At 34.6% G+C, this 13,611-nt stretch overlaps 1 protein-coding gene across 1 annotated transcript; it reads right to left on the bottom strand.

Moving 5' to 3' along the window:
* Nucleotides 1-146: 146 nt before the first annotated feature.
* LOC127900024 (UPF0481 protein At3g47200-like) lies at nt 147-1,517 on the bottom strand. The gene has a single exon (XM_052434340.1). The coding sequence runs from the start codon at nt 1,507-1,509 to the stop codon at nt 394-396; it is 1,116 nt and encodes a 371-aa protein (XP_052290300.1). The 5' UTR covers nt 1,510-1,517; the 3' UTR covers nt 147-393.
* Between the last annotated feature and the right edge of the window lie 12,094 nt (nt 1,518-13,611).

Below are 13,611 nucleotides of genomic sequence, written 5' to 3'. Positions count from 1 at the left end.
AGCAACAACTGTAAAAAGATGTTTGCGCCGCAATTTTTTGGTTTGTATTGAGTAGGACCCCAGAAGCATGAAAAATGCAGCCAAAACGGAAATAAATGCACTTGTTCTGAAAGCCTTCTAAAGCATTTTTAGCGAGCAAAGGAAAATATTTTATTTATTGCAAAAGCATAAACAAATTGAAATATTAAATAGGCAATTTAAGAATTCATTGACAGGTGGTCGATTTCCTATTGGCAACTCAATTGCGGTTTGTGAATTCAATTTACACTCCTTTGGAGTGAGAATTTTTTCACAGATTTTGCATAACACAGCCAGTCCCTACAACCGTATTTCAATTGCGCTTCGAATTAATACATGCCTCCAATACGACAATCACTACACCTGCTTTTATACTCAATGACTTGGCGCTTGTTGATAATAAGAAAGAACTGCAAACAGAGCTTGCAGCAACGTTAGGAGAAGAAGGACAACAGCACCAACAAAGGATATGATTGCCAATCCAGTGCTGAAATAATTGTGCCTCAACCAGGCCCTCAAGTTTTCAAGACGCCGCCTCAACGCGGCCATCCACTGATTACGAGGCCTGCTGCAATGCAAAGCCATTTTGTGAAAAACGTCACCGTAATAGAACTGCTCATCACTGAATACAAGACCATCACCAAGCTTGTGCATTAAGGTCGCAATAACTTCATCATCTCCGAACGAACTATCAATTATTCCACGACGACGAAGTAATTCAGCATCCTTTGAAGAGTTGATGAGGCAGTGCAGGAATCGTACATAATCTATTACATGCTTCGGATTTGTGTCCCGGGACCAAATCTCATATGCAAAGAGATTCTGAAAAATAGTTTCTGTAGCATCATCAATTTCCAAGTATGGGATCTCCATTACCCGATTTTTGAACTTAATATCGAACAAGGAATCTCCAAGGTTCTCTCTCTCCCGGAACTGGATTCCAGCCTCTCGATACTCTGTGGCAGAACGAATGAAGCTCCCGTAGCTATATTGTGTGCTATGTTTCCCATATGCTTTAATTCCTGCAGGTGATGGAAGCCAAATATCGTGTATCAAATGGACTAGATGTTTGATTTCATTTATGGGATAATCATTAACTCGATCAATAGCATCTCTTGGAAAGCCGTTTCCGGGTAATATGACATTGAAAAAACGCGGGATCATGACAAGAAAGCTTTCATTCCTTGGATCATTAGGCATCTCAGTCATGATAAAGAACTTCCAAAGAACAAAAAATGGAAGTTGATTCTCAAGCAAAATCATATCACGGGCTATGAGAAATAATATCCGACTCAGTTTAAAATTTGGGTCATCATCTTCTCTCAAGTGTTTTGGGTCATCATATTCCCTCAAGTGTCGAGAAAACTTGCGAATAACCTCAAAAATAAAGCAACCATCGAGAAGCATCATTTGCACAAACTCATCTCTGTTTAAACTTGTGGACCCTCCATAACGCTTTCGAGCTCTTTCTTCCAATGCCCTCATGGCCATGACATAGTCTGACAAAGGTATACGAGTACACTCTAGAAGTTTTTTAAGATAGCGAGTCTTGTGCTCTTCAAAGGCCAATAATTGTTCTTTACTGCGATGATAAGGACCAATTGCTAGCATTTCTGGTTCATAAGCCTTTTCATTTAACTTACGCAGTACATCGGGCACCTTGAAAATGTTGAACTGATCAGATGGCGTAGCAGTTAGACGACGAAGCTTTTCCCCGACAAGATCAAGCACTATGTCAGCTGGTTCACTTGCCATGTCTTGGTCTGCATTTAAGTCACAATCTCAAGCACTATAAAATTTCAACAATGTTGAAATCTGCATTTCCATAAATTATTGACATCCACAGAAAACACAAGTACTTAAATTTTCATAAAAGTTACCATGAATGTCAAGAATTATGTCTGAATTTCAAAAATTCAGATGTGTATTAGCTAACAACTAGTGATTGATAATAGTTTCGACATCTAAGAATTATAGTTACCGCACTACTTGTACAAGAAGAGGAAGTGAAACAAAATCAACAAAAATAACCAACTAATTGAATGACCGTAAACAACTTAAAAAATTGTTTCAATTTCAATTCTTGTTTCCTTAGTAATTCCAAAATTCAATTAATGTTTCACCGCTATAAAATACATTATTTTAAACAATTTTGTGATAACTTATTTGTTTGAAGGCTGCCGTTCCTATTGCTTGATGAGATCGCAATCTTTCCAGTGCAATGATTCTTGCTTGACAAGATCCCAATCTTACCATTGCAAGGAATTCGATCCTCTGCTTTCTTTTGATAAAAGAAAGCAAAATGTTTACTAATAATACAAAGGAGACTGCATGTGGGTCCAGTCCCAACACTTTGGTCGAAATGTTTCTCATTCATTTTTTTTTTCTTTTCACACAAATAATGCAATAAATTTTGGGTAATAATATTCACATAGACAAGTTTGACAGAAATACTTTAAAACCAGTACTAATTTACTCATAAATTTTACAGTGACGAATATTTATTACTGAACTGAGTTTGTTCTGAGCATTGAATTAATAATTCTTAGATAAGAGAAATAAAAAATAAAAAATAAAAAATAAAAAATAAAAATAATTATAATAATTACTTCAGTATTTAATAAAATTCATCTCAAAATTTAAAATAATTGTTGTTTGATTGGATGTATATGTTAAGTTATTGGTGCAACTCTTAAGTAAAATGTAATATAACTTATCCACACCTTCTTAAGAGCTAATAAATTTACGTTGACTGTTTATTGTGTTTGTAATTAGAGTAAACTAGCAGGAGCTAACTGTCTGAATATCGATGCTTTTTTCTATTGTTTGTTGCAGAATGGCATTCTGCAAAATATTCGTAAAAAAATTTATAACCATAATGTCTATAAAACAAGCTAAAATAAGATTTTTCAATTTTTTTGGTTATCATTTTATTTTTGAATACTCATATTAATCTATAGATGTTTATTTAAAATTTATTGAGATGAACATTCTATTATAGTACAACTCAAATTTTATATCTTGTACTAAGATATATCAATCAACTAATATTTAAAAGTTATATTTATTCTACCAATATTTATGAAAAAAATTAATTATTTGTCTCTATCAAAATAAGAGGGAAATAAAAGTCCCAACTTAAAGTCGGGACTTGAACCCACGCCCTCAAGTTATTGCATTTTAAACTAATCATGTTATTTAATTTTATGGATTATTTTAAAAAAATAAAAAAAATCCTATTTCAATTTATTTTTTGTACAATATTCAGCCAAATGCTTCATTTTGATTATAATATAACTAACTTTTAATATTTTGTTTGGAGATAAAGAGCTTCACGTAATAATATATTTTGGTTGATTTAGATTTAAGATAAAACATTTTTTTTTCCATTTTCAGCATACGTATGGGATTGAATTAGTCTCTCGAGAGATCAATTCTTAATAATAAATTAATATCATCATCAACAATCCGTCTTGGGATTTTCATTAATCCGTTTTCAAACTTTAGATTGAACAAAAATTTCACCCTCAGACTTCTAGAGATATTTGCAATAAAAAAAGTGAAATTTTTTTTTGTAGGACAGTGTAATAATAGTGGATCCATCTATTTTGCAACAGTTGTACGGTACCCTAAATTTTGTCCTTTCTTTATTGAGCCAGTAGATCAAATGGTTAAAATGTTCAACGGTTGAAATGTGTTCAATTGGTTATTAACACTTAAGTGCTTATTGTTTATTATAAAATTATAAAAGTTAAAAGTTTTAAATATTCACTCATATAACTCTTGTTTTTTTAAAATTTAATCCATTTAACCATAAAAATGATTGACAGCGTAAAGATAATGTCATATCACATAAAATTTTTTGAACACGTGAAAAATTGATAAATATGAATAATATTTTTTATATAATATATATTTAATATATAATAAATAAATTAAATATATATTAAGATTGCATAATACAACACAATATGTCGAACGCATCATGAATTAATAGACCTGTAATTGAATTATTGAAGGAAATTTGTTTTAATTTCATCAAGGGATTGCGTCAGCATCACTGCTGCAACCGAGGTAGCATTCCCGTGTAATCATTAGCATTTAACAATTCATGCTGTAAAAGGTCGAAGAAGAGAAAGTTGATGTCAAAGTGTTTAAAGATATTTTATCATTTATTTTTTTATATTTTTCTTTTGATTTTTTTTTAAAGGTTACTGAGTGGGCAAAATTAAATTAATTTTTTAACCTTTATCTACCTAAGCTGCTAATTAAATAGAATTATTTAAAAATCCACGCATTTCTCTCAGAAAATTGTTTAAATATTGAATCCGCAACAATACTAATCATCAACTTCCGTACACACATTCTCGTCGTACAATTTTAATTATACGAAAATGGAATATCACATCACACATCACACATAATTTATATTGACATATGTTAGAAAATAGGATAATTTAAAAGGCAAAAGGCAATTCAACAACTATGTTAGGTAATACCATCACTGCTACTGATCACTAGAATATATAAAAGCTATGTGTAACAACAAAGTATACTTGAATTGATAGTAAAACTTACTTGTTAAAGAGCGTCTTTACTGGCTTTCTTAATCTTAAGTATATATCTTCTCTGCAATGCTAGCTAGCTTCTTAATGATTTTCTTATGGGATGAAAACTTCGGTAACCAATAGCCCTTACTTTTACGACTGTATAAATTGTCTCGTGACTGGTATGTGGTAATTGAATTATTGAATTTTTTTTATATAACTGAAGTTGACCGGGTCAAGCGAGGTTTATTGAAAAATAAAAGAGCAAAGAATTAGTTAAAACATAAATTAAAGAAATTAAATCCCATTTTACCGAAGGCACTAAATAGGTTTTCCTTCTTACAAGCCTTTTGTTTGACAATTATATTCACTTTTGTTTAACAAAATCGATGATGCCCTGAAAATGTAAACACAAAAATCACTTAAACAAACTGCTTAAAAACCACTTAAACAAACTGTTCAAAGACAAATAATAAAAAATAAAAGCACATAACTGAATAGATATATCTGACACGCATAGGATCAGTAAATAATAAATAAAAATTACAAAATTCAGTTGTAAATTTACCCAAATTTCAAATCGAAGATGAAGTATCACTATTGATCACAAGAATGAGGGCAATTTTTTTAAGTATGAACTATGAGGTAGTTGTTGAACTTACTTGTTGAAGTTTGCCTGCCCTCCCTCGCTCATTTAATCTTATCTTCTTTGAAAGGATAGCTTTTAATTTCTTTATGAACTTTTAATTTCTTTATGAAATGAATATTTAAAGAACAAATGGCCAATATTTATAGGTAGCGTTTACTTTTTGGATTGGATTGGGAATCATGAGGAGTGGGAATCTTAGGATTGGGAGTGTGGAGTAGGAGTGAGAGTAAGTTGTTTACTTAGACTGGAATTGAAGCATGGGATAGATATCAGAATTCAATTTATGTGTTTACTTTGTCTTAAATTGGGAGTAAATAGTTTCAAATTACAATTTTATCCTTATTTAAAGAATTATAGTTTTTAATTACAAAAATAATAAAAAATATATTTAATGAATAATATTTATTTTATTATATTTGTAAATTTATTATAAGTATTAATATTTTTAATTATGAACAATAAATTATTAATTTTAATTTTAATATAAAATGAAACCTTATTTTATTTTATTTAATATAATTATATTAAATTTATTATTATATAAAATAATAATATAATATTATTTAATACAAAATTAATATTTTCTTAGAATAAACTATTTATTATTATTAATATTAAATAAATATAGTACTATTATTTTTAAAATAAATATAATAATATTATATTTATTAATTCTCTATTAATATAATAATATTATTTTAAAATAATTTTAACTTAGAATCAATGTAAATTATTATTTAGTTAAATATAATATTATTATTTAAATAAATATAATATTATTATTTAAATAAATATAATAATATTATTTAAATAAATATAATATTATTTATTTTATTTTATTAATTATAAAATATTAAATTAAATTAAAAATAAAAAGATAAAAAAAGGAGAGGTGGGAGTTATACGACCAGCAGCGTAGCTACATGCACGTTTCACGTTTTAATCAATTGACCACTTATTAGCTGTACGCACGGCACCAACATAATTAAAGAAATTTATTGACTTTGTTGTAGCTCGTCACGTGACTGTTTGAAGTACTAAAGTGAAACTTCATCATTTTCAAAACACAAGGAGCGCATAAAATGTTAGACAAAATAGTCTGTCGGTTTACTGTATTTATAATTAAGTGAATAAAATGAAGTAATTTTTTTTAATTTATTTATTGAAAAGTATAACTTTCATTGAAGAACTAAGAAAATAAATACAAAGGTTGGGGTGGGCAGCTTCCAATCCAAATTTCTGCCTTATCAAAATTTAAGGCCAAGCTAAATTATGTGCAGTGTTGTTATTACAGTTTCTAGGTGTGTGCTGAACTATAACATTCTTTAGCCTTTTTATCCTTTGCTGAGCCTCAGAAATGATCCAACCAATCTCCAGGTTGCTGCTCTTCTTACCCGTGTGATTAGATTTACCACTTCTTGACAATCTGATTCAACAACTAGTGGACTGCCATATTTTGTTTTCGCCATATTTTGTAGTTCATAGTTATTTCCCATTTAAAAACTGTTGAGACTAACTTAGATTAAATCAATTATAGTCAACTCAGATTTATCATCTTATACTATAATATATCTTTCTCTTTAATATCCACATTTGTGGGTAAAATTATCTATCTCTATCTAAATAAGAGAGGAATAAGAGTCCCAATTTATAATTAATATCACTCGAACCTATGCCCTCAACTTGTTGCATTTAAACTAATTTTTTTTTATTTGTATTTTTGATTAATCAGTGAAAGTTCATCTATAGCTTAAATAATGGTTTTAAAAAGACACAAAAAGCCTCCTTTAAAAAAAAAACAATAGACTTGAATTTTATTTTTTTGACAATTAGTTCAACCCAAATGCTTCATTTTCATTAATAATAATTAACTTCTAACATTTTGTTTGGTTAAAACGAGCCAACACATAAAAATATATATCTGGTAGATTTACGTATTTTGGAGTTAGAGGACTGCTCATGGACTTTGAGATTTATCAAGAAGAAGAAAGGCTCAATTATTGATTTGTGTTCAATCTTGGGATTTTCATTAGTCCGGTATTGAACGTAGCTGTCTCCCTCAGACTTTGCAATCCGATCGGATTTGATTCGGATCGGTTCGGATCCGGATCAATCCGATCGGATTGCATTTGCAATTAATAAATATATATAACTTAATTTAAAATAAAAAATAAAAATTGAAAGGCAGCCCTAATTCCTTAAAATCCCAAATCAAAGTAAAAAGAATTGAAGAAGCACTTGCAGGCTGCAGCCGCACGAACCCAGCCAAAGAGTCGAAGAAGCAGTTGCAGGGTGCAGCCACACGAACCCAGCCAAAGAATAGGGAAGCACTTGCAGCCACACAACCCCAACCAATCTCTTTGAGAAAAAGCCGGCTAGCTGTCAAGTCTCAAGTCGTGGATGAGCTGCACGGGTTTCAATTTCACTGTGGCTGGGTTCAAGTTCAAGATGAGGTTTCAATTTCACAATGACTCTATCTTTTATTCTAGTTTGCTGTTGAGAACGAGTTGCTTGGGAGAACTTGATGATGACGCTTGTATATTGAATGTGAAGCGGTGGGGTTTTGATTTTGTCCTGGATGAAGGAAAGAGCAGAGAAGAAGATGAAAGAAAGAGTGGCATTGGCTTCGTTTAGTTAGATTCAAGATGAGGTTTTGGTTCGGGCTCAAGATGATGTTTCAATTTCACTATGGTACCAGCTGAAGCCGCAAGCAAAAGTTGAAGTCCAAACCCAGCCACTTGTCGCGGACCGCCCAATTCGCTAGCCCAAATGCCCACAATTTCGGGTTAGAGAGCCAACACAAGGCCAAGAGTGCTAGCTTGGCCCAATTCCGGAAAATTCTAGGCAACTCTAGCACATGAGCTTGTAAATACTCTAGAATTCTCCATAGAATTCCAACACATGTAAATAGCTAGGAAATGGTAGAATTCTCTAGAATCTCTAGAGCTTGGCAAGCCTCCCCTATAAATATGGGATGGCATTAGGCATTTGTATCCAACAAACTCAACAACAAGCATTGTAATCTCTCTTTGTGAAATACAAGTTTTCTCTTTGGCTCAATTGCTCTCTTCTTTAGTTCGAGAAGCTCTAGGCTTACTTAGCAACATTCGGCAAAGTTGTCTAAGTGCCGCACGGGTTAGCTGCACAAAATACTCATCCCGTGACAAGTGGTATCAGAGCTAAGGTTTGCACGCACGCAAGTTAGCTAACAAAGCAATGGCCAACCCTTCGAACGTAGCACAAGAGGGTGTTGTTGGTGTGGATGTTCCACCAGAACCAAGCCGCGGCCGAGAGGGAGAACGCGCCCAAGGCAAGAATCGCGGCAAGTCCAAGGCCCCATCCGTGGATGCGTTGGAGCCTCGTGTAGGCACTCTCGAAATAGCATTGTCCGCCGCTCAAGAGAGCCTCGAGGGATTGGAGAAAAGAGTGGACGATCTCGAGGGAGAATACGGCGAGTTCACGGTGGCCACAAAAGCTCTCATGCATGAGCAAGCGAACACTCTCCGAGGTGAGTTTCGATCTTTCCATGATGAGTTGCTGAAACTTCGTAGTTTTGTTCAGGACGAACTACGCGCTGTCCGTGCGGAAGTGGATGAAGTCCGCTCGGATTGGGCATGGCACAAGCGCACACTCTCCGCTAGTCCAGCTTCCGCAACCTCGAGTGATGCGCGCCGCATTGACGTGCCAAAGCCTGACACCTACGATGGCACACGCAATGCCACAATCGTGGACAACTTCCTATTCGGGCTGGATCAATACTTCAATGCCATGGGTGTCCGAGACGAGGCATCAAAAGTGGGCACTGCACCCACCTATCTAAGAGGCGCTGCACAACTATGGTGGTGTCGCAAGCATGGCGAGATGGGCAAGGGCATTTGCGCCATCGACACTTGGGCCGACTTCAAGCAAGAACTCCGAAAGCAGTTTGCCCCAAGCAATGCGGAGAAGGAAGTGCGAGCGCGCTTACGTCGCCTCAAGCAATCGGGTAGCATGCGAGACTACATCAACGAGTTCACTACCCTTATGTTGGAGATAAGCGACATGTCCGACAAGGATTCGCTCTTTTACTTCCAAGATGGCCTGAAGGATTGGGCCAAAACCGAGCTTGATAGGCGTGGTGTTCAGACACTTGACGACGCCATCGCCGTTGCGAAGTCGCTCACCGAATACTCTACCTAATCCAAAGACAAGAAGTCTAGCCAAGGCAAAGGTGGGGGAGAGAGTCGTAAGGACAAGGGCAACAACCGCAAGGATTGGGGGCAAAAAAAGCCGCAAAGCCCATGCTTCATATGCAATGGTCCTCATTGGGTACGCGACTGTCCGGAGAAGAGGTCGCTTAACGCTCTTGCTGCCCAACTCAAGAGCAATCCCACAATGTCCACGGAGGAACCCCAACTCAGCATGGGTTCTCTCCAACGCCTCGGCGCACTCAATCGCCAACAGCCCGCACTTGTCAAGAAAGGGCTCATGTATGTAAGCACGAAGATAAATGGTCAGTCCGTTCGAGCGCTGCTAGACACGGGAGCGACGCACAACTTCGTGTCCGTAGATGAGGCCAAGCGCTTAGTGAAATGCAAGTAACGCAACCCAAGAGGGGGGTGAATTGGGTTTTTAAAAATAATGCAATACGATTCGCACAATAAATCAATCTAACGCCTTAATGAAATAGAGAACAATAAATTCAAGCAAGCGTAAAAATAAAAAGAGCAAGGGAAGAGAAAAACAAACACGCGGATTTTTACGTGGTTCGGCAATCCCCGCCTACGTCCACGCCTCCAAGCCAACCGAGCTCGAGGATTTCACTATCTAAGCCTCCCAAGGCTTCAAGTTTTTACAATTGACTTCCAAGGTGTCAATGAACCTTTACAACCAAGAGATTATCTCCCCAATCTCTTCACTCCAAGTGTTTCCCACACTTAAACACTCACAATTTGGTAAGGAATGAAAATTACAACAAAAACTCTCTTTAAGAGTTGATATGCAACTAATAGCTCAATAATGATTCAATCAATAATGATTTGCGTTTTGGAAGCTCAATATATGTTGTATGATCTTATATTTGCATGTATTGGTACTTAAAATGAAGTTTGAGTTGAGTTTTTATAGTGGAAGCCCAAAAACTAGCCGTTATAGGCAAATTCCAGCGCTCAAGCGGTTAGCCGCTTGATTTATCCGGCTAGCCGCTCAGGAACAGTAATATTACCGTTATTTTTGAATTTGCTACAGTAACACTGTTCATTGAAATTACACTTTGGCCCAAAACTTTCTATACTTATACTATGGCCCAAAACGTTAGAAAAATTTGCAAATAGGTCCAATTTCAGAACTTCTCAAGAATAGTGTCTTTCCCAAACTTTTTAAAATTATGATATGACCCCAAAGATTTTATTATTTCGCACAAAGGTCCTTTTCAACATAATACCCATATTTTTCAAAGTTCTCAAAATCTTTCACTTTAGTTCAAAATATTCATAAATTATAGTATGACCCAAAATATTTAAAATGTTTGTAAAAACATCCAACTCCGAAATTTGATACTTATTAAAATCAAAGATTTCAAATCTTAGCATTTAAGTCCAATTTACTTAAATCCACAAAATACTTTACTTTATAAAAATAAAATATTTTAGTTTATGAAAAGTATTTAATTAAATTAATTTCTTGAGCTTCTCAAATGCTAAATCATGCATCAATTAAATCATACCGGCTTTACAAGAATTTTTCGCAATAATTCGTCCGTTGAGCTCTAAGCTTTATTCTTGATTTCGCCGTTGTCCGTTGAGTGTCTTCAATCTTGATTTCACTTGATTCACTTGCATAAATATTATCCTTCAAAAACTAGTGTAAATGTGAAATACAATATTTATTATTTTTACTTAAGACACATGTTTGTTATCATCAAAATTACATTATGTGTAGCCCTTTAGGCTAACAATCTCCCCCTTTTTGATGATGACAAACATCTCATGTATTTTGATATTAAACTTCCCCTTAATACATGGAATACATGATTAAACACATAAATCAAAAACTCCCCCTGAATATTTGATTTATATAATTTGAAAGCTCCCCCTTAATATTTCAAAAACATGCATAAATGCTTGAAATACAAAAAATATGTATTACATGTCTTCATATTCAAAATACATGACTTCTCCCCCTTCATCATCAAAATTACTAGTAATTCATGCTAAGACCGAAAATATTTAACCAAAATATCATTATAAAAAAAAAACCATCATGTTTATTACCCTCTTAAAAAAATAGAAACATGCAATTGAAAAAAAAAGATTATCAAAAATGATTCAAGAAAGATATTACCAATTGTGTGCGAGCAAAAATTTCGGCAGAGTCTCCCCTTAAAAATGAACAAATCTTCAAATACACAATGTAATTAAAAACACTTCCATATAAGCTTAAGAAACAAACCAACAACTCCACCAAGTCATCAAGCAACACATAAGAATTAAGCATAAAACATCATCCAAATATAGCATTTCCGAAAATCAAATAACAAGATAGCATCAGCAAATGAAAAAAAAAAAAAAAACAACAATGCATGAATAAATGTAGTGCAGAGTGACAAATAACAAAATAAAATAAAGTACTAAGGAGATGGTGGATGTGAGGAAGAGGATGGGGGTGGAAATCCAAGGGCTGCAAAAAGTTGCTGCTGGCCATCAAGAAGCTGCTGCTGTTGAGCAAAGAGACGCTCTCGCTCGGAAATGGACTGAAGTTGAAAAGCTTCAAGCATAGACTGGAGTCTGTCTTGCCTCTCAGAAAGTGAATCCACTTTAGTTAACAGCTGCTGCAACGGATCCTCAGAGTCTGCTGAAGTAGAGTGGGAAGGACCCTCGGAAGGTGGAGGATGTGAGAGATATGGAGCACTAAGATCACGAAGCAAGTGTGGGGGACGGACATCGTTAAAGAAACGATGATCTGAAGGAGCAAGTTCCGTAACCTTTTTGGTTCTTTGATCTTTATGCCAGCTATCATCCCTCCAATAAAAACCCAGATTAGCGATTGAATCATCGCCTAATTCCCTCGAATTCAAGGAGATTGACTCGGTTATAGGGACATGGAAATACTCTAGAATTCGAGTAATAATACTAGCATATGGAAGGGATCTTTTGGCTAAATTGGGAGTACTAAGCATATGATTAAGAATAATATATCCAATATTTAGCACCCTCTCCTCTAGAATGCAGTCCAAAATGGCTACATCTAAACGACTAACTTCATCTGCATGACCCCCCCTAGGAGTAATCACATGATGGAGAACATAATGAAGGATTCGAGTTTGAAGAGGTAAGGCTTGAGATTTTAAAGGTGAGTTACAAAATGCAGTGGACAAATCACGCCGTCGACAAATTTTTCGAACGGCATTTTCAAGAGAAAACCAAGGTTGTTTGATTTTGGCTCTAGCACTATATATTTCCAATCCCTCATTTGGAGTGCCAAGGATAGAATTTAGCAAAGCAACATCAAATTCAATGTGAATTCTCCCAACATTAGTAACAATTCTATTTGACACATCCGTATCCATATTCGAATAGAAAACCTTGACTAAATTTTCATAGTAAGGATCATTAACGACCAACACATTCTTCCATCCCATAGCAATAAGTAAATCTTTAAGAGAATTATCACAAATTTCTAAATTCTTCATATTATTGAGATTGACAAAATGAGGAGTAATTACCGTCCTTGGTTTGAAATGGTCGAGAAAAGTTTTCCGAAGTTGGAGTCGAGGAAAATGAATCAACATAAAGTCCGAATAATCTCCATGATCATCCTTACGCTTCTTGGCCACGTGTTTCCCCTTGGATTTGTCACCACCCGCCATTGTTGGAAGAAAAAAGAGCTTAAAAAAGCAATTTCGGGTTTTAACAAAGTTTAAGTAAAACGGATTTGTTTGAGGCAAGAGAATCAATCCTAGAGATGAATGAAGCTAGTTTATGATTAAAAAAGAGCTAAAGGATGCTTGAAAAATGAAGAGAGAGAAACGGGTAGAGTGAGAATTTTTGATTTTGGGTTTTATGTGGAGAGATGATGAAATCAAGTTTTGAGAGTGAAAATTGAAGGAGTAATGGATGAATAATGAGTTGGATGATTGATTTTAACAAGAAAAGGAGTGAAAGATGAAGAAATTTGAGAAAGAAAATGGAGAGCACTATTCATGCGGGAATGGAATGAGGATGGAATGATGAAGAACAAGTGAAGAAATCATGATGGAGAAGTGTTTAATGAAGATGAAATGCATGGGTATTAGTTTGAATGGTTGATTTGGGCATGAAAATGGATGAAAAAAAAGAAGAAAATGGAGGTGAAAATGGATGGGTTGCTCACGGTTTTGAGTGAGAGAGAAAGCATGTGCAGAAAACTCACGAAAGAGGA

This window comes from Citrus sinensis, chromosome 9, assembly GCF_022201045.2.
Source record: "Citrus sinensis cultivar Valencia sweet orange chromosome 9, DVS_A1.0, whole genome shotgun sequence".
Lineage (NCBI taxonomy): Eukaryota > Viridiplantae > Streptophyta > Magnoliopsida > Sapindales > Rutaceae > Citrus > Citrus sinensis.
This window is presented reverse-complemented; position numbering and strand designations above follow the sequence as displayed.

Coding starts and splice junctions, on each gene's coding strand:
- LOC127900024 (XM_052434340.1), bottom strand. CDS start 1,509: ATGGCCATGAGGGCATTGGAAGAAAGAGCTCGAAAGCGTTATGGAGGG.